This window comes from Diaporthe amygdali (genome assembly GCF_026229845.1).
Source record: "Diaporthe amygdali strain CAA958 chromosome Unknown NODE_19_length_847323_cov_64_739301, whole genome shotgun sequence".
NCBI classification, from domain to species: Eukaryota; Fungi; Ascomycota; class Sordariomycetes; order Diaporthales; family Diaporthaceae; genus Diaporthe; species Diaporthe amygdali.
This window is the reverse complement of record NW_026517039.1, coordinates 106,799-131,259: the sequence shown is the minus strand read 5'-3', so window position 1 is coordinate 131,259 and position 24,461 is coordinate 106,799. Positions and strand designations below refer to the sequence as shown.

The window sequence follows — 24,461 nt, the reverse complement described above, 5'->3', positions numbered from 1 at the left end:
TTCATCTGTACGAAGAAAGTGACCTAGAACTGAGGATTGAAAAGACTCCTGAGAATCACGCATTTCATTTCAGTCTGTTAGAAACTGAGTCACCAGGCGGAAAAACTACCTAGGTGGGTAAAGAGGGCTAAAGGGGTGCAGCGGTTTCTCCTTCCTCTCGAGCCGTGCTAGTAACTCCACAGAAATACCTCACCATGTACTGCTGGATAAGAACCAATACAACTCGGCGCCTACTTGGAACATTCCTGGGAACTGTGGGCAAATATTCGCAAGAGCTATGAGCGAAATACTTAAGGGCACGGGATTTTCATCAATCATTCCGAATCTGCCCATCTTCTTCGCAATCGAAGTGTTGTGTCCAGCACGTCTCTGGCAAATTCGCCGTTTCTGGCCATAAGCGCCCTGATACCATCCTCGGAAGCCACTGAATATCCTGTCCCGTATTCAGCAGCCACCATTTGGCTGATCAACGCGCGCAGTGGCTCGCTGCTATCCGTACGTAGATAGACCTGCTCAATCAAAGTCGGGAGGTCCGCAAACCGAGCCCAATGAGAGCGCAGAGAGTGTGTAAAACGTAAGCGGGCGAGAAGCTGGAGGGCTGGAATTTGAAGTTCCTTTGCTGCGATGTACACGTTGAAGTTGGCAAAGAGGCTGATCGCATATGGAGGCTGCGGAGTCTCCTCTTCCCCCTGGGAGTCTGAAGGCATGTTGGCGGGAAGCTCTTCTTCGTCTAAAGACTCGACATCATCACAGGGGTGGTCGATTTCGCAGGGGGATGGCAGATATCCATTGTCTTCCTCGTCCTCGCGCCCGTCCTGCCCCTCCTCGTCGAAGACCTCGCACTGAGGATCAAGTCCCATCCATTCAGTATCTTCTATGTCATTCAGAACAACGAGCGGCTTTTCGAGAGCGTCGTTCACATCGCCGGCGGTCATGGTAAGAGGAAATGGCGCTGTGTTGTCTGGGTATTCGCCATCCGAGTACGTACGGCGATAGCAGAAATCTAGGACACGGTCCAGTGTTTCGGTATCATATTGGTGCAGCTCCAAGCGTTGGTCGCGACCCTAGAGAATTTGGTCACTACACCTTCCCGGTAGAAAGATCCTATCTACACGGCGAACTGCGCGTGGGGACTCACTAGGTTACTGCACTTGTCCTTCAACACAGGTGATTCTGAGCAGACAACGATCCTGTGAACTGAGAGCACAACGCCGTTGGAGACAACCTCGAGGTCTGAGTACTCGCCGTTTCGATAGTACTGTGCCAGTAGATGCTGATAGACCGGGGCTGAGAGGATCGAGATTGGCTGGTCGTGTCTCGCATCGACCGCGTCGGGCACCTGGACCGCAGGCGACAAGGGTTAGTCCACGGGGCCATCCGCGACATCTTGGTTTTCCTCCTTGACTGGTGTCACCGCTCGGTTGTTGTGAGATGGTGAGCGAGAGATTTGCGATGGCTGTGCATCTCGCGACTCAATCCTGGCAGCGCGTTTGGGTGGCATTTTGTACGCTGGGTCTTGGTGAAGCTGTTTGTTCGGTGAAAGCTGGGCGAAAGATGGAGACACCTCCGTTTGGGATGTTGTTGAACTTAACAAGGGTTGAGCGAGCAAGGAAACCCGCTCAGAGCTCTGTCCTTTCAAGGTTTATAGCTCCTGCAGCTTTGCATGGGGTTTGCTATGGGGTTCAAGTGGGGTTCAAAAGTGAGTTGAAATCTTCAGATTTGAATCTTTCTATCAAAAGAGACTGTTTTGCCCGAAATTGCAGAAGAGTGTGGGTATTGGTCGACAGTGCAGCTGATACGTTCAACTGCCTCTCCCCGTTTGGCTTAGTACATAACCTCAAACACAACCACAGCATCAGATAACAGACAGCGGCTGAGGTTAATCATAGATCTTAAGCAGAATTCTTTCCAAAAGCACCCTCTATTGCAACTGCACGTAGTCTAGATGGCTTGACAACTGCTAATTCTGAAATAATTAAACTTGATGAAAGAAGTTGCTGGAAAGGTGTGTCCGCATCAAATCCCTTGAAGAGCCAGTTCCGCAACTCGTACACTATTCATGCTGTCCAGTCCATGCTTGGCCGTCGAGTGATGCGCCACGCTGATTTTGGTCTCGTCCCGCATGAGTAGCCTTGCCAACCTCGCCGCCAGATGCTGCTGCAATGCGGCGACAGCCACGTTGCGATCAGCGGCCTGCCGTACAGTCCGGACAATGTCCTGCTTCCTTCCGCCAGCCGTGATAGTATGACTGTGGCCTGTGCTACTGTGTAACTTATTCTTGAGCTTATTCATTGCCATCTATAACTAGCTAAGGCCGAAACCAGCGGATGTAAACACCAGCATCATGAATTGTTTGTTCGTCCCGTCGCGGCTGGGTACCTACGATGATGTGTCTCCGAAGAGACTATCACCCTCCTGCATTGGCATCCCTCCCGTCTTTGCACCCAACTCTCCGCCTCAGGTTCCAATGAACTAAGGCAGGCTCCATGGAAAAGGTCAGTCAGTATCGGGCCAACTAGCGATTTAACACGTTGTCTTGCGGCCAACAACCCTCACATTTACTAGGCACTTCCTAGTTTGTTGTTGGTGTTGGCCAAGATGATCCACCCCTCTCGGTTTCGAAATGAAGGGCGGGTATAGGGTACTTTTCACAAGCCTAATTGAACGAATTTGGATGCTTTTATGCAACGGATTGCGGCGCAGTGCCAACTTGCTCACTGCATAACCCATTCCCGCCGAGATGATACCTACCTCTGGAGTTATGGTTCTGCCTCCGGGAATCGACGTCAAGCCCGAGACCTTGGTTAGCGCCCTGGGAATCGCGGGTCTCGCCGCATACTTCAGCTTCTACGGGTTCGTAAAAGAGCCGCGGGCCGGCAAAACGTTCTGGGTATCCGCGGCGAGCGGAACTTCTGGATAGTTAGTCGGTCAGATTGCCGAACTAGAGGGTATGAAGGTGATCGGCAGCACTGGAAGTGACGAAAAGGTCGACTTTGTCCTCAAAGAACTGGGGTTTGATGGGGCCTGAAACTATAAAACGGAGAGAACTGATGACGCTCTTGCGCGTCTGGCTCCCGAGGGTATCGATGTCTACTACTATTGCGTCGGCGGGGAGCAGCTGGAGACCACTTTGACACGCATGAAAGACTATGGCCAGATTATTGCGAGCGGTATGATCTCTACCTACCATCAGCCATGGGCTCTCCGGACTGCACTCCACATCGTTTACAAGCGTTTGTCGGTAAATGGCTTCATCTGCTCCGATCCACACCTGCTCCAGAAGTATATGCCTACACTTCCAATGGATATGGCAACTTGGCTTGTTCAGGGGAAGGTAAAGACAAAGGAAGAGGTAGTCAAGGGAATTGAGCATGCACCTGAGGCTATGATAAGGATGTGGACTGGTGATAAGTTTGGGAAATTGGTAATTGAGGTCAGAAAGGGATCAATTTGAACTTGAGAACTCGCGTACCCGCACACTTTCCTGCTTATATAGGGCTGCACGTACGTTTTGAAACACAAAGTCGGGAAAGTCATCTGCGAAACTCGAAGCTTCTAACACAATACAACAAATTACAAATAATACAGACATTTCGAGTCCATGTCAACCGACCCAGCATTATCATAAGTATTGCGGCCATCATCAACGAATGTAGAGTGAGATCTTACTCTCCTTACGATTTGTAGAATATAACCTGTCACAGAAACAAGGGGACACAATGAAGGCGTCCCGCTACACCACCAAATTCTGCAGCATAATACAAGCCTGAAAAGTACATATACGTAAACAGCGCACAGAACACCAAAGCATCAAGGACATCTCAATCAAGTCATATCAGCTCCGAATATGTATCATTGTCTTGATGGCGAAGTTGATCCTCTTGTCGCGAGTATTGACTTGAGCCCAATCGTTTGCTGAGCTACAGGGACGTCTTCGGGAACAACATTTCCCAGTCCACTTCAAGGCAAGAGGGTCAATGGTACTTTGTCCTGGAGCCTTTTGCTTTGAGAGATTCTCTCGTTGGAGATCTTCCCATCAGCATGCTGAAGTAGGTTATATCGTAGGACGTTCTGCCATGCAAGACTGCCCTATAGGAGGTTATGTTGTGAGGCGTGATCTCCCGGAGGTGTTTACCTTATGGTCCCGTAGTAGCACATCGCGTAGGAGGTCTCGAATTCCTACTTTAGTGGCTTTACAGGCTGGAGGTTCCTAGCTTTAGTAGCAACAGCGCCAGAAACAATGCCCTCCGCCACGAGCTCGTCCAGAACCTGCCACACCCAAGTCTTGCAGGTACCGCGGTTGAAGTCAATCTGTCGAGTACCTTCAATTTCAGGTGTCTGAGGCGGGCCAGGGGGCTTGATGGTGTGGGCAATCTCGTCAAGCTTGGTCTCCCAGTCCTGTGACAGGTCGTCACAGACGAGGAGCTTGTCAGCAAAGGATGCCGAGAGGAAGATGGGAATACCTTGGTCGGGTGAGCCGTGGGCGTAGTGCATTCCCACATCGGGGTCTCCGTTGACCTGCCAGACTCTGCCCGGCGGACCGTCGGTGTCGTCGTTGAATGCAGCGAAAAGAGACCAATGCGGGTTCTTACCATCCTGGCGCTGGCGGACCACCCAAAGTGATTTGTTCTTAGGAGGAGTCTTGGGCCTGGCAATTTGGACGACCTGTCTCCAGGGGTTTGAGTTGGTCGCGGGTTCGCAAACGTGTCGACGAGTGTACATGACACCATTATCCATCTGAAGTTTCTCGGTGAGGAGGATTTTGCTGATCTCTCCATTGCCACTGATATTGTCGTTGTTGTCATTGCTCATGTAGGGTTTCGGGAACTTGCAGGTGCAAGTTCTGGCGGTAGAAGTGCCATTGTGACCGGAGAGAGATCCGGCATGATGAATGTTGGCCATGTTGCTGACGGTCCACGGGAACGTCGAACACGACTGTTTGGTAGAAGAGTTTCTGGCAGAAAGTATTGGGCACTTAGCGCCCAGAATCTCTCAAATACATGTTCGATTTCATGTATATTCACTGTACACAGTCCTCAACATCAAGTGACTCTATGAAGTAGCATCATGTAGTCAATTATTCCATGACTTGGTCTAGGGGAACGATGTGAAGCATTGGGCTCTGTGGACACTCTACTGTATTCACCATTGACAATATTCCATTGAGTCTATTTTATAGACATTCCAACTCACACTCTTTCACAGCCCTCGAACATATCCTATGACAGATCTTCACCACAGTCCCTGCATTGACTTTTATGTGGTACATCTCTCCTGCTACATTGACGTGTCTTGGAGATCAACTAGAAACTAGACTAAGACATTCACAGTCACGGCGACGGCTTCTTTGTAACATATAGACATATTTCACGCAGTGAATATTGATCCTTTCAATATGTAAAGGAAGGTCTTGGACCGTCTTGTAACATAAGAAGGTGACACGGCGTTTCTAAAGACTCCACTACTAGTACATGGCATACTAGCAGTAGAGCTCTGTATTTGAACTGGTGGATCAAGACAGACGGGATATCTTGGTTTGCATCAGAAGATCTGATATCTTTGTCATTTTCAAACGAATTATGAATCCCTGTCCAAGAATTTTGGTCCCAGAAAGATGACTGACCTCTGTTGGGAATCCTGAGCCCGATCACTTCGACACCACAATGGATAAAAAATATTTGTGAACTGCTGGGTTCCAATTGAAATCCAATAATGAATGAGTGGCTTTTGATGACAGCGTTTTGTCCGTAGTCATGATCTAGATATCAACAGACATTCATTCGGTTGGGGGGGGGTTGGCCCTGGTGAAACTAAAGGGTTAGGGCTGGAGGCATGGGCTCCCAAACACCAGCTGCTACGCCTTTCATTGCGTTCGAAACTCTACACAGTCTTTCTTTTCGTATTTAAACTGCACATTCTTGTCTCACATGCCTTCGAGATACCTTTCACAACAATTCAACATGGATTGCGACACTGATGAAGGTCACAATCAGGCAGAGAAGCCCTTGACTTCTGCCACCTCACCAACCGAACACTCCTCCCCTCTTACGACAGCATCGCAAACGCCCGAAGACAGTCCAGAACAACATGCAGGCAAGACCACCGTCACGAAAACCCCACCCGAATGTCTTCGCATTATGCTACCTCACCTTCCCCGTCGACAGGGACGGGCATGGCTTTTCAGATTTGATGAAGGCGTGTTGATGAAGCAGAGCCGCGAAACTCGGAGTAGCGAGAGTGCTGCAATGCAGTACGTCCGAGAACATGCACCAAGCGTGCCAGTGCCAGAGGTGTATCACTCCAACTTCAAGTGCGCGGGTTTAGGGCGAATCTTCATGGAAGAGATTCCTGGCGACACCCTCGAAAAAGTGTGGCCCAGCCTCGCCCCCAGTCAGAAGGAACAAGCCTGCCAAGACATATGGGACATCATCATGGCCCTGCGACAGATTCCAAGGCCCGAGAACATACCACCTGAGAAATGTTTTTACACCACCGTCGATGGTTCGCCCATGTACCCACAGGGTAGATTAACTGGCAACTCGACGTTGCCACTGGACGAGAATTTGCACAAGACTGATGATGCCCTGCGAAATTTCATAGTACAGCGGTACCGTGAGAACCATGGTCCAGACGAAGAAGTCAAGCGCAACTTTCCCCGCTCCGAGACTGCTGTCTTCACCCACGGCGACATCCATCCCAGGAATATCATGGCCTCCGAGCACGGTCGTATCACCAGCCTGCTCGACTTCGAGTATGCTGGATTCATGCCTGAATACTGGGAGGACATGGGAATGTTCCTGGAAGTGTGGGAGGAGGATCGAGACTGGGCAGATACAATGATTCGGACGAAGCCGAGCGATTGGGACTTTGATGCTACGCGTGCTCTATGCAGAAAGGCCAAGAGGGTCCTTCACTGGTGAAGGACATCAGTGTTGATTTTAAGAAGACTGCTTAGATGTATTAGCAGTTGCATCATCCGGGCGAGGACTGCGTATTGTGCTACAGGAACTGGAAGCCGCATAACAGCTATGGCGCATATGGAGACGGACGACGAGTCTTGAGAATTGCATCATGAACATATTGATTACATACCCACTGGGTATTGCTAACGCAGATCTACCTTTGAGTTTCCGGGCACATGTGTGATTTGATTCACTTATAGATTGAATTGACCGCCAATGTTCTGTGGTGCCATCAACACCAAGAACTTTAAATCGCTTCCTCCTCCAAGTCTACATGGGTGCAACATCTACCCTGAACGCGGTACCAGTTCAGGGGTCTTCCAACCCCTGCAATCACTCGATCACGTGCGGAAAGCCTCAAAAGCTAGCGTTTCCGTTAGCGTGTCGAACGCGTGGATGGCTACTACGGTGAATGAGCGGCTGGCTTGGAGTGAGTCGCAACAATCCAACTTACTCTCACCCGGTGATTTTTTTATCTACCTGTCACACCAACTCGGTGTCTGCAATCATTTAATTAGATGGCTCACCGTAGTTAAGATTCAGTGGCTACAAAAACAAATTCCATGTTTGGTCCACACGCGACAGCATTTGCTCGTCACTCGCTATTATTCCATTCATAGCGATTAAAATTTGGTTCTACAAATTTCACTCATGGCCTGGCCTGCAACTGTTAGAGATACGAAGTGAAGAATTAGATATTTGGCTTGCCACCCCCGTGAGCAACTCCGTTAAAGATACTGTCAACAATGCTATGGGCCGGCTAGAGCTGCATGAGCTGCTTAGGATGATCTCCGAAGGAATAAGATGAGCAGTTGCGGCATTACGACATAGTGCCAGGTAGCAAGGGCCTGGTAGGCGTACGAGTCATCCGGTCTTGGTCATGGGGCGTATGCTAAGCGTGGATTTATACCTGCTTTGGCAGCTCCAGGAAATCAACAACGCTTGTTAGTCTGCCGAGGTTCGGCCATCGGGGTAATCCTTGGCACCCGGCAGCAACGGAAGTCCTCTCGGAAACATGCACACCTCATATGTTTGTTTGGCACTTCGGACGAATGCAACCTTCTGATGCCTTCATCTTGCTTCGACCAACCCTCCTCAATTCACTGTGAGGCTCACGCAACCAGAGACTGTGACTGCAGCTCCCAGTCCAGTGCTGTTTGTGGCGCGAGATCATAGAATCACTCACATCTGAATTACTCTTATCCTCCCCATCATGCGTCCTGTCCCGCTTATCCTGGCCGCCGCCGGCCTCACAGCCGCGCAAACATCGTCCAACTGCACGGATGGCCTGTACATGATCGTCGCCCGCGCAACAGGCGAGAAGCCCGGCACCGGCCGTGTCGGAGTCGTCGCCAACAACGTCTCGGCCGCGATTCCGAATTCCATCATCGAGCCGATCGTCTACCCGGCCACTTTCGCCAATTACACCGTGTCCGAAGGTGACGGCGTGACGGCCATGACGGCGGCAATCAAGGACAGGGTGGCCGCGTGTCCCGAGGGTAAGATCGCGCTGCTGGGCTACTCGCAGGGCGCGCAGGTCTCGGCGGACACGCTCTGTGGGCGCGACGATGGCACAGGGACTGCGTTCTCTGACACTCCGGAGCTTGGAGCCGAGTATGAGCAGAATATCGTCGCGGTCATTATGTTTGGTGACCCGAGTCACTCTGTTAATGCCTCATTCAACCAGGGCAACAGCACGCGGAATGGGGTAAGGGATTTATTCGCTCCAATAAGATATCATGGACTGCAAGTATCGGGATGCTAATGAGATGCGATCAAGATCTTTGCGAGGAATAACGTCACGGCCTGCGAGCCCTACACCAACAAGATGCGCTCGTGGTGTGACGCCAACGACCTCTACTGCGATAGCGGGAATAGTTCTAGGGTGCACGGATCGTACTTCAACAACACGGCTTACCTAGCCGATGCATCGTCTTTCGTAATCAGCCAATTTAACCAAGTCGACGCGGGAGCCAAGAACGATAATAGCTCATCGAACTCGACTGATACTTCCACCAGCAGCGGCTACTCTTTCACAGCGGGTATGGGACGATTTCAAGTGGTATCAGCGGCGCTTGGAACGGCCTGCGGGAGCTTGTTGTTTCTCTTGTTATAGCGTGGTTTTGCATAATAAGACAGCTATTCATATTGCAGACTATATGTAAAATACATCATATTGGCCCAGAAGTGGCCTTAGTACTTCAATTCTGCAAGTACACCCGAAAATACCTCTAATGACCGTAAAGCCGAATCAAATCAAGCACCAGCAGGCATCTCATCCTCAGGTTTAGCATCATAGCTGATCCTTCCAGCCGGCAAAAAGAACAGAGCCACGACGCCGCCTCTTCGGCACTGAGGGTAGTGGTGGCTACCCGGATCTGCATGTAGCGATTTCAGTCAGACAATCCCTCACCAACGGGCCCAGGGATAAACTTACGCGGACTTGTCCATCCCTTGCCCATCCACCCGTTCAACCCCTTCAGTTCAGCCCCTTCATCAATCGGCACAACGCAGTTGATCTCGCCGTACGGGTGAGCATGGTACTGCCCTTTAAAATCTTCCTCGCCATCCACGGTGGCCATGTACACGGTCGTTACGGAGCAGAAGCGCGTCGTCTCTGTCGGTGGTGAGACCCGGGAGCGGCGGTAGCGGGACCCATCGATGGGAATGTTGGCTACCCAGCCTTCTTCCAGGCCGGACTTGATAAGGTTGGCGAGTGTGTCGTAGTGCGGGGTGCCTGGGCCGTAGCTCTTGTTCAGACGGTCCTCAAGGGATTTACCCGGGGTGCTGTGAAATGTTAAGCTTGTGTCGAGGTACCAAGGTGGGTAGACACAGCGATGATGGTGGAATTAATACTCACAGATTCTCGACTTCGGATAGGAAGGCCGAGATTTGGTTCAGAAGCTTCTCCTGGTTGGGGTGAATGGTGCCGAGAGGCTCCGAGCCGCCGGTGTAGTCCGCCATAATTTGTTACCAACGTTGGTATACCTGCGTGGTAGTGAATAGATAGGACATTCAATCGCCGGCGAGGTGAATAAAATCAGTCAATAGCGACCCTTGCACAAGAATATATGAAACCGAATAAGCGATATGGTATGCTGTGTTGTATTTTCGCCCCCTCCATCTGGGTCCACACTAGGGGGCTACCCCGACTTTCAGGATACGCTACTCGGTAGTTGGGGCTCTAGTACCGGGTACATGACTGAGCCTGCTTAGCAAACTCGTGAGCGCTGTACTGAACTGCTAATTCAAAACGAAAATTTGGTGAACCTTAAAATGCTCGTCACTTCTTAATTTCTATACCCGGTCTTTTATTATGAATTCTCCCGAATATCAAATCCAGAAGCAGAATCTAGCATATTTTTTTACAAAGACGGGAAATTCTAAAAAGGAAAGTCCTCCTCAAACTTTGCGGTCGCCAACGATCTCGACATTCTCAAACTCGCTCTTCTCTCCAGCGGCAATAGCAGCCTCGGGCGTCGTGGCGACGACCTCTTTGACGCGCATGATGTGTCTTCCGGTGCGCAGCCAGTGACCCAGCACATACGTCAGAACGAATACAAAACCAACAAGCGGCACGACGTAGCTGATCCGCGTGCCGGCGGAGTCGGCAATCGCGCCCTGGATTGGCGGGAACACGGCTCCTCCAGAGACACCCATAACCATGATACCGGCTCCGCGCTTGGTGTGTCGGCCGAGATTTGCAGTTCCGAGGGAGAAGAGGGTCGGATACATGGGAGCCATGAAGAAGAAGATTGTGATCAGCACACCGACCGCGGCAGTGCCAGTGCCAACTGAGACATAGGCTGTCATAGCGATGGCAATGGCCGCGTAAATGATCATGATGAAGTCGGACTGGAAGACAGTCGCCAGGCCCGTGGCGACGAAGCGACCAATGGTGAAGGCAATCAGTCCGTACGACAACATCTGCGATCCCTCAGAGGAAGGGAAGTGCGCGTTCTCAGTGGCGTAATTAATGAAGAAGGCCGCAACCGTAACCTGAGCACCCACGTAACAGAACTGCGCCGCGACGGCACAGATCAAGTTGTACTGCTTGTACAGGGGGCCGGCACCAACGCCCTCCTCGCTGTCGGCAGCTGGGTTGTCGGCGGTCGAGGTGCCCTCGATGACCTCCTGCGAGACCTCAGGCAGCTTGGCGAAGAAGAAGAGCACCGCGACGGCAGCGCCGGCGCACGCGACGGCCAGGTAGACATACTGCACGGAGGTCAGGTCCTTGGAGCCCTCGCCTGAAAAGAAAGCCTTCGACGCAATAAGAGGGCCGATGAAGGAGGCAACGCCGTTCCAGGACTGGCAGAACTGCAGACGGGCGGATGCGGTCGCTGGGTTACCGATGACGACGGCGTATGAGTTGGCGCTTGTCTCGAGCGTCGCCAGGCCGCAGGCGATGATCATGGTGCAGACCAGGAAGCCGCCGAACGCGGCTTTCTTGTTCTCGGGCGTGGTGAAGTGCGCGGTGGGCCAGAACATGATGGCGCCCAGGGAGTAGAGGCAGAGGCCCATGATGATGGTGAACTTGTAACTGCGTCGCTTCAGGACCTCGGCTGCGATAGGCGAGAACAGCAGGTAACCTCCACCAAAGTACATGACCTGGAGCCCCGTTGATTCGAGACGGGTGACCCCGAGGACGGTCTGGAAGTGCTTGTTCAACACTGTGCCAATTGGTGTTAGTATCGGTCTTGACCAATCCAGAAAGAGATATGACAGCTTACCATCTAGTAGACCGTAACTGAAACCCCACAGAAAGAATAGGGAGATGACCAGTGACAGCGGGAAAATGAGGGCCTTCCCGGTCAGGTAGCCACCGGCAACCGTGCCGGTGGAGATTGGCATGCCACCACCAGCCATGATGCTGAGTCGTGTGGGATTTGTGGAATATCAAGAATATAGACAAAAGTGTATGAAGAGATGTTTGAGATGTCCAGTCCCTGTATTCGAAGATGTTCCAAGATGCCTAATTGATGAAACCGAGCGTGAAGGAGAAGCCCACGATGCGGATGAGGTCTCCTGAACGACGCAGAGCGGAAATGAGTTGGGCATTGTGAAGCTTTATACGTCCGGGCCTACTTGATGGACCTGATTCATGCGACATTTCCCCAGGCCCACAGGTCTGGAGTTGAAGATCTGGAGTCTGGGGTCTAGCAGCTCCGCATGGGCCTTAGCCGCCAAATACGGGGGAAATGTCCAGGCAATGCGTCCATTCTCAGTTGTGGCCCTGAGCCAAGATGATTGAAGCATGGACTTGCCGGCGATGATGTGTGTGAGGCTCTACCGATCCGTCGGTAGTCGCATGGACTGGCCAATGGGAGGGCTGACGAGGGTCGTGTCAAACCCCTGATGCCGCCGAACAATGCGCCGTGGTCGGGGGCTGGCCAGCAATTTCGCATGGCACCCGTGGTAAGGTTTGGTATTAAGCGTCTCGGCGGGTGGAGTGCCCGCCGGCCAGCTGAGAGCTGTGACCAGCGCTGAGTGCAGCCGTCCAAATCCTCGCTTGATTCGGCGGCGCCGTTGCGGAGTCCCCATGTCTTGGAATTGAGGTCGTTTGTCTTGGAAAAGTCTTGGGTGTGGACGCACGAGGGCCATAGCTCCCTCGCCGTCTCTCCGTCCCTCCATCTTTTCCCCAAGTCTGCCCCGGGAAGTAACCCCAGACCCACTCGTTGGTCCTATCACGGCCTGTGGAGATAACTCTATCGATCCATCTAGATGTGTCAAGCTAGTCCTAGAGGAGGTGGTGCAGTAGAAGGTAAGTAGAAGGACGCTAGAACAAAATATGTCTCTGACAACGTCAGAGGTTTGGAGCTGCGCTCGTTGGATTCCTCTCTGTCTTTCCCTTGACCTCCCATGAGAGAGAAGTTCATTCATGCCGTTGACCACGATAAGACCATCCTCAGCATTAGGCCCTCCCATTGAGACGAGGAACTTGAGACCTTTGACAGAACGTACCAATTAGATAATCCTTCACTAGAATCAGCTTTCGGGGCAGAACCCAAATGGCCAATATCTAGAGCTGCATGCTCATCAGAGCAGGCCTCTCTGCCTTCTCACTGGACGACGTCTTTCCCTATCACTCGCTTGCACTCGGACGGCATGCCTGAGTTCCCGACAATGCGACATTTAACACTTGATCGAAACTGGAAAAGTACCATGCTCCGATGACTGTTGAACGTGTTCCTACTGTGAATGCGAGTAAACAAGTCGGGTGCAGCTTGGCGACAGCAGGGCCAAGGTCTTGATTTCCACCCCCCCCCCCCCTTTTCGCTCTAGTTCCATCGCCGTGATGGTCGCCGCCGTCAAGGATGTTACTGCCAAGCTCACCAGCCATTGGTCTGGTTCCAAGTTCTGTCATATTTTCGCCGACACAGCTCCGGCCGCTCCGCGGCAGCACCGCGAACTGTCCGGTCTGGAGCATTTACAGCAGTGGGGAAAGGTACCAGCTCAGGCAGTTTGCTTCAACAGGGTTCAACGTGTGATTTTGTGCTTCTTCCTCAAAGATATGGGCATTTGCGGGATTTTGAATTAGAATTGTGGGCCGCAAGCGGCGAGGATGTACGTGATCGCATTCTTCTGTTTTCGTTGCACTCAGACGGTTCCACGTCTCAGCATCATTGCTCGCCACTCATTTTAAGGGTCGACTCAACTCATACCGCTCTGAATATCGCCGCAACTCTTGCGATTCCTGCCATTTTCCTGGTAATAAAGCCGTGTGATACAGACCCGGGGGCTGGACCTTATGCACATGTGAACCCCGCTCCCAAATCAAGCCGCCGGTACATTTGCTTCGTGTTCTGCCTCACTTTCTTGCTGGGTGCTGACACAAGCTGAGAGAGTGCTGGATCCTGATCAACGCTTACATTGACCCGATTCTGACCAAATTTCTCTCTTCACCGCTGTGAGAGAATCAACACCCTTCACCGTTTTCCGACTCGTTCTCACGAACCAGCTTTACATTCTCCTGCAACCAGAGTGCAAGGGCCTGCAGAGATTGTACAGCTTGTGCACGGATTGCATCCCCTGGTAAAGTCCCAATCTCAAGCCACGTGACAGCTCTGACAACGTCGTTCAATCTTACAGAGAGCCGACTATAGTCGTCAGTCAAGAGTAGAGCCGTTCGTTTAAGGCGCTGACAGTCCTTCTCAGCCTGATCAGCTTCCGAACCGAGCCTCTGAAGCTCCTTCAGGCTAACCCCTAGCGACTCAAGTGCAACCTGCCAGGCTTTCTCTGTCTCTTGAGTACGTTCAAGCTCTAATTCTGCTTGGCTCTGTACCGTCCGTAATTGTGTGCCGCGCTTCTCGTGAGACCTGTTTGCAATTGAAACAAAGGTCAGTCATTTGTTGACACTGGCAGCACTAAGGTATGTGCATCAGTCTCTGGTCCCCCATGCCCTTTTTTGTTTCTGAAAAAAGACTCATAAGGAATTCTTGGCTATACTTTTGTCTAGGTAAAGCAATAGGAATGGGAATGATATAACGCATACGCTGGACAGACATGTTAGAATTCCAAACATAGACAACCCAGCAGATTGCTATCATACCTTCTTGTGCTTCGCGGCTTTTGTGTCATGGAGAGACGCCATGTCTGATAATTTGGATATAGTATCGTTGTACTCCCCGGCCCGCTTTTGTGCTTGTTGAATACCGTTCGTGGCTTTTTGTTGAAGATCTTCTTTCTGAGCCTTCGCCTCTGATAATTTCACGATAGTCTCCGAGCAGGTTTTATGTTGTACTGCTGCTTCGCTGCAAAGTTGTGCAGCGTCTATAGTCCCTTCTCTAGCTTTGTTTTCGGTTTGCTTCAAGTTTGTATTTGTGGTTTCTATCGCTTTAACGATGTTTGAAAATCCTGTCATCAACTGGCGCTTCCTTTTGCGCAATCTCGTGTGAAAGGGCGAGACTCGTACAAGCAGCAACTTGAGTTTGCTAGGCTTTGCGTACAATTTAGTGTATGTCAGTTGAGTCCGCTACAGAATTTGCGAAGCTTGGGGGGGGGGAGGGGGGTTCTTCGTTTACCGCAAATTTCTTTTCTATCAGGAGGGGCATAACTTCCGGCAGACTTCTTACGGCAATGTGTAGCGACTCCACGTCGGTTTGGAAGACATGTTGTATTTCCTTGTGTGCCCGCTCCAGAATTGTGATTCTCTCACGTATTTGAAGATTGGCTTTAGTTATTGCTGAAATCTCAATTCTCATCTCGGGTGGCGAAGACATGGTGAAAGGCGTGTAAGCCTGGCGTATTCGCTCAATACCAAAGTGAGAAGAATGTGTGGGGAGAAATTTGAGCTCAGATCGGTGAACCAGCTCCTGAGTACTCTTTTCAACGAGAGAAAACAACGTAGCTTGGCGAGTTCTGTCTGTCTTAGAAAAGTTTAGACTAGCCTTGAGCGCCCAGCTCCTGCTTTGTGCATGGACTGCACTCTCTGTAGTAATACCTAGGCATGCTTTGGAATTTAGCATCTTATGAAGTTGATAATCTCATGCCAATTCCAATGCCCTTGTCTCTCAACACCCATCTTGAATGGCCCCCCAAGCTGAAACAAGTAAGCGGCAGAGGCGGTGGCGTGGCCTCACAGTCTCCGACATGCGTCACAGCCCTGTGCCCCTCTCCCAATGCAAGCCCCTGTTGCTAATCCTGTTGTGTAACTCTCGTAATCAATGTAATTCCCTCTTGCTTACTGATAGCGGCTCATTCACCATCCTCCATCTGAGCGGTGGGGTCTCCAGTCCAGCCGCACGGAGTCGGCATCCAATGAAGAGGTTGGTTGGGGAAGTCGGCGCCCTCAGAGAGTGCCTAAAGTAGACAAGGGCTGCCACACCGGTATGCTGTAGCACGGGCTCCAAGTAGATTAAGGCTTTCCATGCATATATGTCGCGTAGCAAAAGCAATAATGATGCTGGGCGACGGATCGCCATTCGTTGCCCGGCACTGCAGAGGCAACCTATGGAAGTGACAGGTAATTCCAATGAGCCCTGGAGGTGTCGTAGTGAATCTTGACGTGATCGAGGAGATCTTGCACTAATTGTGCAAGGCAACGTGTACTACCTCAAAGTAGATGCCGCATTCTTCAGCCATTGGTCAAGACTGACTATCATCAGGAGGAAGTGGCTGTAATTTGTGTAGCATTTTCAAGTCGCTTACTTATTCATGACTGGACACCTAGTTAACGACGAAGGCATCCTGCTCGTGTGACAAAGGTCGCAGCGATGTCAATCTCGCCGTTTGCATGTGTGTGGACCTCTGCCAGTCTCAGGTACTGTGAAAGCTCACCGGTATTACTAAGTGTGCAGCAACAAGATTTTGGGATATAAGGCTCGCCTGCTCTGAAGACCTATTATTTCTCCCCGCTCGCCCCGTTTTCTCTCATGTCTATGTCGGATTTGAAACCCTGCCTTACTTCTTCGTCAGTCTAGTTGCGCGTGAACATAACAGGTTACTCAGATCATTTACACAACCGAAACACCTGGGTCGCACACTTATTAAGCACTCAGAAATTGTTCCTCATCCTTTGCACTCGTTCAGTGGAGCCAGGAAGAGAAGCTGCCGTATTGCGGATTCAATTACTGATACGGCTGTGGACACGGCATCTCGCCGTTTCAAACCATTTCGAGCGACCGACATCTCGTCCAATATCATGTCACAGGATTTGACGCTGAAGGAAAGCAAAGAAGATGTAGAAAGGCGTCAGAAAGCGACCTTGAGTCTGAAGAAAAACATTCGTGTGAGCGATGCTCAGCTCGGCACGAGCATCCCAGCCATGCTCATGGTCGCTCCGAGGGCTGCGAGCCTGCTTGGACATATAAAACTCCTGTCCTTCTCGGACAACGGCCTTTTGATCGAACTGACCGAGCCTGAAGGAGGATTCAAGTACCTCACGTGAGCATCTGATCAAGTCAATTCTCTGGTTGTCTAAGCTACGTACCTATATACCTGGGCGCGGGTTTATGCTAACTTGAACGATGCGCAGGCGGCGGGCATTCCCTGCCGCAATGATGCAAACCCTCGATCAGGCTAGAACCTGCTTCAATCTAGCAGAGAATAACTTGCGTTCCATTCATTTGAAAACCAATGACATGCTTGGGAGAGGCGGTCATGTAAGCTGTCACGGTCCCAGGCTAGAGACATACTTTGGCTTGAGTGAGCATACTGAGAATTTGAAACCAGGTCGCATATATTCTTCAAGTGCTTCAAGATCCTCTGATGGCGAAGAAAAGCCTGAAACCATCCATCCAGAGGCTACGCGATGCGATGCACCTTTGCTACGAGCAGGCACAAGCCGTCGAAGGTGCATTCCAACTGCTTGTTGATCTCCTCAGAGAAGTCACCGTGACCCTATCTCACGACGCAGGTATTGAAGAGCGCTCTTATTTCAGTACCAAGCTCCCACTCTTCCGTTGTTTTGATTCACCCCTCAATACTTGCATATAGTATCGGAGATACCTATCGCTGATTCTTGCACCCTCTAGCTGAGACGGCTAAGACAACTCAGCGCCTTGAGCAGCAAGCTAAAATTGTGGAGGAGAGGAAGAATCTCATGGAGCAAAGAGCGAAAAGCCTGGAAAATCAACTAGCAGAAGCTGAAGAGCATTATAACTTTGCTCAAGGCGAGTTTCGAAGGGCGGCAAAGAAAGGAGGTATGTGCTTTCAAATCTTCATGCCTAACCGCATGCTTCGGGACTCTTTTGGGATCTTTGATTACTCACTCGGTTGTCTTCCACGTCCACAGAGTTATCCACCATGGCTCTTACCAGTGTCCGGAATGCTGGACGTAGTACCTCCAAACTGCTCAACTCAGGGATCAACTTGATCCAGGAGACTCCCAGGATGGCTATTGAGGTGGCGCAGGCTGCCAGCAATACATTGAAGTTCACCGGCAATACCATTGAATCTTCTTTTAGCCCCAGGCCTGCTGCTATGGCTGGAGGCCAATCCAGCATCAAAAATGATGCTCAGAACCAAGCCCGGGCCCCAGCGCTTGTTGATATGGCGTTGCAATCCGCTGAGGAGCTAGATGTCCAACTCGGTTGCATCAAGGTCATATTTGAGCAGGACAGTCCAACAGATGTCGGAGATGCCATCAAGAAGATTCGCGCTAGTGTTGACACGCTCAAAGATCTGCAGAACCGACTTGGTGCAGCCGATACCAAGCATGCTATTAGCGTGCGACGCATCATCGAAAAGACAATTCAGACAACTGACGCGGCTGTCAAGCAAGTCCAATTCAAGCCTCTGAGCAAAAAGCGCGCCTGGAACGAGAATGTGGCCAACTGGCGGCTTGAAATGCAGTCACCCCTTTATGAGGCATCAAAGCTGAGAGCTTATGCAGCAACTCAGCCCGGGCAAGGCTTTGAGTCTTCGCTTGACGCTGCCTTGAAAGATCCAAGTCCAGGAGATTCAACGTACGCGCAGGTTCTTCGGGAGCGATACCAAAAGCTTTTGATCATGCGCGAGGCGATGCAAGATTCACGGAGCAATCTACAAGCCAACCGAGAAGCTCAGCTCATGGCTCAAAGCCAAGTTCGAGAGCTGAATGCGGAGCTGCACAACATGGAGCACAATAAACTGACCATGGACGACACCAAAGAGATACTGCGCAAAGCTATAAGTGCTATCATTGCGATGCAGGATGACTTTTCACGCCTCACTCAGTTCTTCGGGTTTCTTACAGACCACCTTGACATGATCAAAGGTCGCCCGGCAGAGCAGCTGTTGGAGACCCTCCCAGCTACGGAAAAGGGCGGAAACACCTCTATAAAATTCACCAAGGTGCAGATCGAGATCCTGCGTGAGACATTGGTCACTTTGTCAGCACATTTCGGCTTCGTCGTGAAGGCTGCCGCTCTGTATGAAGAAGTTGCAACAGAACACATCAATCCTTGTCTGCAAAAGATGGCCTTCCTGCCTGTTGGAGCCTCGGGAACAGATCAAGAGAAAGCCAAGGAGGACCTCAAGACGATCACAGATGCTAGCTCTAAAGCTATTGAGGAGCTCGCCCGCAAGGAATTGGACCGCTACCTTTTAGATTTTGAGGGTGGTCTCAAAGAGATCGACGATGAGTTGAGAAAATACACGAGAGCGCTGCCTGAGCTCGAATCGGATACAGCCAATCTGCAGGCTATCCAGGAAGGAGTCAGTGAGGTAAGGGAGGAAAGTGCCCAGCATATACAGCAGCAACCGGAGCTGTACGAGGAGACCGCGATGGACGACGACTTCTAAGTAAAATGCGAAGTTGGGAGAGGTTTTTGCAACACGGGCCGGTTTTCTTTTTGGGTTTCATCTGCACTGCAATTGTTCTGCTTCTGCTTCATGATATGCCCACGGTCGACAGTGCGGCACAAAGTTCAATCAAGCGGCTTCATTCACGTGTTATATCTGGGCGAATTGAACAGCTGTTGCAACATAGTTCTGAACAGAGAGACCTTCTCTGTTCTTCTACAGGCGGAAATTTGTCCATTGCAAAGGCAGCATTGCGCTCGATCGACTTTCTAACTAATACGACTAGGGATCCCTGCCTCGCGAAATTAATTGCTGATTTGTTTAGGCACTAATAGGCTTCTAAGAGACAAAAGTCGCACGGATTTGATGCAGTTTTCTTCTTCTTCCAAAAGCTGAGGCATGGTGGAAATTCGGAAGGTACGGGCCAAGTAGCCCATAAAGTTTTCTCCAAGCGGTTAAATGTGGCCGTCGGAAGAATCCGAAGAGCAGTGTCTCACACTATCTCGATCGCAATACCCTGGATGTAGGTTGGGCGACATTCTTTTGAGTATAGCAGCGACTTGAACGTTTTGAGAACGCCCCTCATGATCCTTTAGAATGTAGAGATCCGAGCCTCTGCAGTGCCCGCCGCCCACAAAGGCAAACCAAACTCCCGGTGGTTGACGAGGAGGAGCCCAGGACCCGCGATAATGTAAAGAGCATGCGAGATCAGCTTGCAAGTGCCAAATTTGGATGCATTCGAGAAAGGAATCTGGCCCACTGGCTCCATGGGCCATCATTATTCCACGGCAGATACGTTAAGGTTCGACCGTTTGGACGCCTAATCTCTTAAGCAATCTGTGGCGATTTGCGCCTTGCACAGACCCTGAATTAATCACAGAGAATGGAATCTTGAGGGTCGACAAGGCTCCGAGTTGAGGTCTCATGCAGTCGAATTCGGGTAGTGCTAGCGGAGGACCCTATCAAGTCTAGTTGATCCTTGTGAGTCTATTATCTATCACTTGATATGATGCGCTAACATGCATAAATCGGATGTGTGACCGAATTTAGCCCCCACGTCCATAGCGACCGTTGGTCAAGCCGTGGCCCAAGCAGTTGTTTGCATGCACGCCAGCTCATACATTAGACAGGCCGTTGGTAACCAATCGGAGCAGCGATAATCAGGCTGGTTGGCTCAGGACTTTCCAATGCCAATGAAGGTTGGCGAATTATTGCACAATCCAGGTCACCCCGCGTCCACAGGTGCTTACCGAACATTTCGCATGTATCATTCAGCGTCTGCAAACGCATGCAAGTGAGATTGATTGCAACTATGAAGTTTGCTCTTCAAGATCTGTTACAGAAAACAACGTGTCTCGAGTGAGATCGAAGCGCTTCCCACGGGTGCGAACTTGTGAGTTGGCTTGCCTGGCTTCCTTCTCTCTGTCCGACCATGAATCAATGTGTCTCTCAACCCCTCCCCCTCTCCCCCTCCGGCCCCGCGCAACAGGACTCCATTGTGGGCGTGTCCGCCTCCAGCATGACTGCTCAGCATAGATTCCCAGTCATTTCTGGTGGCAAAGGTCTGGCTTCCTTTCATCCTCGACTTAGAACATTCTCTAAATAATCCTCGTCAACAGAACGAGTAGATAGGACCGTCCAAGCGTTGACGCCTGCCTTCCGTGGCGACCCAGTGTACACATGGTTGCTGCATACATCCAACTCGTCTGACCATGAATCTGTACGTTTCAAGCTACTCCGCGCTTTTCTCACCCAATGCGCGCTCAACAACGGCCTGTTTATCGAGGTGGACGATTATGGTTCCTGCGGTCTTCTCATACCGCCAGGGGCAGCAGCTGAGAATCCGTGGACACTGTTACAAGCAGGGATAATTCCCGCGCTCTGGAACATCGGCCTGGGCACTTTCAAGGTACTTCCCTCCTTTTAAAGTTTTATCTTGATGAGAATATGACTTATATTTGCCTTCACAGCGTGCTTTCCTCGAGTACGCCCCCTCCACTGAGCGTATGATGGAAGAGGCGTTTACTGAGGAAGAGCGGAAGAACCATTGGTATGTGTTCATTATGGGCACATCAGCCGATCGTCGACGACAAGGTCTTTCTAGTGTATTGATTCAGAATATGCAAGAGAAAGGTAGAGCCGATGGGCGACCTATTTGGCTGGAGGCCACAACCCAGGCTTCCCAGAATCTGTATCTAAAGCATGGCTTTCAAAGCCATGGAGAGGTCAATCTGGGTAAGGGCAAGGTTGGCCGAGATGGTTTGCCGAGGAAGGCTGGCGAGGGCATCGTAGTTCGGTCGATGTCATGGCGCCCTTGAACCAGCGCGAACAAGTCTGCTCAAATGATGTTTCATCAATTCACCTTGATAGTCGTCAAGGTCTTAGCGATTGGAGAGACTTTATTGGCAGACCACTCAAGGTGTCTACGTAGCTTCACTGTACGTCATCAATTTAAACATTCTTCAGCGAATCAATAATCAACGACAAAATTTGGTAAACGTTTAATTCAAGACCTAGTAAAATATAAGAGCCACGTCATGGAGTTCATGACGCTCGGGCTGTTCCCTATGGTACTGAATTAATTGGCCAAGCCTAACTAAGACAGCAATTTAGTCGGCCTAAATAATTTCGCCGGTGAGGATGAAATGTTGAGCATGTAGACTGCGGCTGGAAGGACATGAATTGTTAGGAGCATTCCGAAGCTGGTCCCCTGTATCCCATTGTCTCTGCCTTAACTGGTCAAGCTCACTTTAGGCCGCGTGAACGAGCTAAGTCACCGCCTCAACAGAAACGAGTGACTGCATGGATATAGGTCGCCGTACGCAATTTTGACAACAAAGACCACCTTGGACGGCGTTACAGCCTGATCTGGAAAGATCGTTGGTCATGTTCATGTGAACTGGCAATGACGAGCGAGGTAATGCGCGTTGAGGCAGGTCGCAACCTCCCTGCCGCACTGTACAATAGCCCTTTCCTTATGTACGGTCACACAAGCCACGTATCGAACCTCTGCATTAAGACGTCATCCCGAAGGCCGCATGACACCATTGAGAGTTTATGAGCATGACACGCACCTGGGGCATTTTAGAAAGGTAAGTAATCCCGGCAGAGTTGACCAGGCCCTGCCACACCGGAAATTGATGACCTGATATGTAAAATCGCATGTGAATGTTTGACTAGTACGTAGGTCTTGTTTCGAGTCGTCTAGAATTCTCGTTGCCTCTTGATGGACACGAGAATTATATGCGTGTATAGACAGAATACCTTACAACTGTGGGTCCATTACCGATGTTCAACAGGCAATTACCCTATTGAACACGTCTAGACAGACAAATACAAAGTTTCAGCTAAAGGATTATAAAGTCCTATGATTAAGCAGAAGGAGCCTCACAAGCCCGGAATCATCCTCGCTCTGTTTAGCCTCGACGTTCCACCAGACAAGGATCAACTGTTGCGACAAAAGTGGGGCATATAGCCATCGTCCTCATTTCAACTCCCTTGCGGTGAGGACAATGTCTCCAAGCTCTGCAAGATCCTGGCGAATGTCCAGACTATTACGACAGAGTGGTCAGATTTCGGACCCAAATTCGGGGGTTATATTGCAAAGACGCATCTGGAGGAATATCGTAAAGTTCGCTCCCTTTGCGATACTAGTAGGCAACGTGAAAAAGGGTCGTACTAACGCAGAAACAGTTTACATCGAAGGGGCCCACTTTGTCTAACAGGACTTCGGCATTTTTGATGCTCCTTTTTTCTCGATCCCTGTGAAGGAGGTATTTTTCACGAATCTACAGCAACGCATCCTTTGAAATGGTTTTTGATCTCGGTATGATGAAGCATTTCTACATCTAATAACGAAGTTGATGCAGCTAGTATCAGGTTGGAGGCCCTGGGGGAGTGCACGGTGGTCAGAAAGCCATCTCGATTAACCTTCATGTCATTCGCCGCGTCGGCGTGATAGCCGAGACTTCAAGTCTACAAGAAAAGCTCATGGCGAGCTTGGGAAAAGAATGGAGATTGACTAGGTAGATGTTATGACGGGGCTGTAAATGCACTGTGATCCCCTAAATCCGCCCTCGGACTCGCCTACCATGCTGTCGTGGACGTTCGCAGCGACACTGAGCATCGAGGTAGCGGTCTTAACCCGCCGGATCTCATGCAGCAGCCTCTGGTCAAACAATTGAACTCACAAAGTAGGTATGGCCACGCAGAAAGCATCAAATAAACTATGAATCTTTCTTTTGCCAGGCGAATACTGCGGAAAAGACTTCGGCTATCGTACTGGACTCGTTGAGAATCAAGTTTTTGACGACCCTTCATCGAACCTGAGACCTTCGATGTTCATCAACCAGTGCACGCGTGAGGCGGGGACTCACTCGTCGCAGTGGAGCGAAAGACTTAGATGAGCAAAGAGTTCGCAGCAGAAGTTGCCTTTTTTTATCTTTTTTGGGAGTTGCAAATTATGAGTTGGTGCCCGGTAGTGGCGGTCGACCAAATTATTGACTCCACCATTTTGCGCACTGCATGATCTAGCACAAAGCGGTCGTCATTGCGGTCCCTAATCCCGATTACCTTGCATTGTTCTTCCGCCACGATTGTTAAAGAAATTTCAAGGGCCTAGACGACTAAAAGTCGCAGTTCTCCTGGTTCTGCATGAATATGTTCACGGCAAGTCGTTGCCGTGAGTTGGCCTAACCAACAGACACAGGCCTCTAAATATCACGGAATGTGAATTTTCATCATCTCGTTTTTAAGGGTGTCAGAAGACCAGGGATTATTTCGCTGTCATCCTTGGGGGTCTTTCCATGCCGAGACTACAACCAGTAAAACAGAAGAATTGTGACGATTAATATATTGAACGAACCAGAAGCCCAACTTGGGCGAAGTCCCCCAACACGATGCAGCAAAGCAACCATCCCGGTCAACGTTCTGGGCTTAGATCGCCCTCGCAGTCTCGCCACTCTTGCAGTAGTACGTCACGAGCCTGCTTGCTTCCACCTGTGATTCGGCACTTCCATCCAACAGCGATGATCTTGCATGTATGCCTAGCACAGCCTGCAGGCTCAACAGAGTTTGTGGATATGCCTCTCATGAGGCATTCTTCAAGTTCGTATTTCATTTCAATCTACATGTACATGTGATATAAAGCAGTCAGAGCAAACTTTTACACAGATTCGATTGATGGAGGAAAGGCGTTCACGACTAACCTTGCTCGCTTCTATGGAAATCAGCGAAGTCACGTTATGATAAAACCAAATTGTCCTACCCTATTTAGTA

General features: G+C 50.5%; 8 protein-coding genes across 8 annotated transcripts; 4 read left to right on the top strand and 4 right to left on the bottom strand.

Annotated features, from left to right (window-relative positions):
- Positions 1-314: 314 nt before the first annotated feature.
- J7T55_010390 (uncharacterized protein) lies at positions 315-1,501 on the bottom strand (the record flags this gene model as incomplete). Its single annotated transcript, XM_053144928.1, has 3 exons — positions 315-1,064; positions 1,139-1,339; positions 1,406-1,501. The coding sequence occupies 3 exons, from the start codon at positions 1,499-1,501 to the stop codon at positions 315-317; spliced, it is 1,047 nt and encodes a 348-aa protein (XP_052992237.1).
- A 2,678-nt stretch (positions 1,502-4,179) lies between these two features.
- On the bottom strand, positions 4,180-4,902 carry J7T55_010388 (uncharacterized protein; the record flags this gene model as incomplete). Its single annotated transcript, XM_053144927.1, has 1 exon — positions 4,180-4,902. One exon carries the CDS (start codon positions 4,900-4,902, stop codon positions 4,180-4,182), a length of 723 nt encoding a protein of 240 aa, XP_052992236.1.
- Positions 4,903-5,960: 1,058 nt separating this feature from the next.
- J7T55_010387 (uncharacterized protein) lies at positions 5,961-6,920 on the top strand (the record flags this gene model as incomplete). Its single annotated transcript, XM_053144926.1, has 1 exon — positions 5,961-6,920. One exon carries the CDS (start codon positions 5,961-5,963, stop codon positions 6,918-6,920), a length of 960 nt encoding a protein of 319 aa, XP_052992235.1.
- A 1,255-nt stretch (positions 6,921-8,175) lies between these two features.
- Positions 8,176-9,078, top strand: J7T55_010386 (uncharacterized protein; the record flags this gene model as incomplete). Its single annotated transcript, XM_053144925.1, has 2 exons — positions 8,176-8,670; positions 8,743-9,078. 2 exons carry the CDS (start codon positions 8,176-8,178, stop codon positions 9,076-9,078), a joined length of 831 nt encoding a protein of 276 aa, XP_052992234.1.
- A 140-nt stretch (positions 9,079-9,218) lies between these two features.
- Positions 9,219-9,926, bottom strand: J7T55_010385 (uncharacterized protein; the record flags this gene model as incomplete). The annotated part of the gene is made up of 3 exons (XM_053144923.1): positions 9,219-9,340; positions 9,400-9,749; positions 9,823-9,926. The coding sequence occupies 3 exons, from the start codon at positions 9,924-9,926 to the stop codon at positions 9,219-9,221; spliced, it is 576 nt and encodes a 191-aa protein (XP_052992233.1).
- A 438-nt stretch (positions 9,927-10,364) lies between these two features.
- Positions 10,365-11,828, bottom strand: J7T55_010384 (major facilitator superfamily transporter; the record flags this gene model as incomplete). The annotated part of the gene is made up of 2 exons (XM_053144922.1): positions 10,365-11,632; positions 11,693-11,828. 2 exons carry the CDS (start codon positions 11,826-11,828, stop codon positions 10,365-10,367), a joined length of 1,404 nt encoding a protein of 467 aa, XP_052992232.1.
- Positions 11,829-16,602: 4,774 nt separating this feature from the next.
- J7T55_010383 (uncharacterized protein) lies at positions 16,603-19,184 on the top strand (the record flags this gene model as incomplete). Its single annotated transcript, XM_053144921.1, has 5 exons — positions 16,603-16,844; positions 16,936-17,062; positions 17,133-17,340; positions 17,435-17,602; positions 17,695-19,184. 5 exons carry the CDS (start codon positions 16,603-16,605, stop codon positions 19,182-19,184), a joined length of 2,235 nt encoding a protein of 744 aa, XP_052992231.1.
- Positions 19,185-20,616: 1,432 nt separating this feature from the next.
- J7T55_010382 (uncharacterized protein) lies at positions 20,617-21,502 on the top strand (the record flags this gene model as incomplete). Its single annotated transcript, XM_053144920.1, has 4 exons — positions 20,617-20,746; positions 20,804-21,093; positions 21,155-21,234; positions 21,400-21,502. 4 exons carry the CDS (start codon positions 20,617-20,619, stop codon positions 21,500-21,502), a joined length of 603 nt encoding a protein of 200 aa, XP_052992230.1.
- Positions 21,503-24,461: the final 2,959 nt, after the last annotated feature.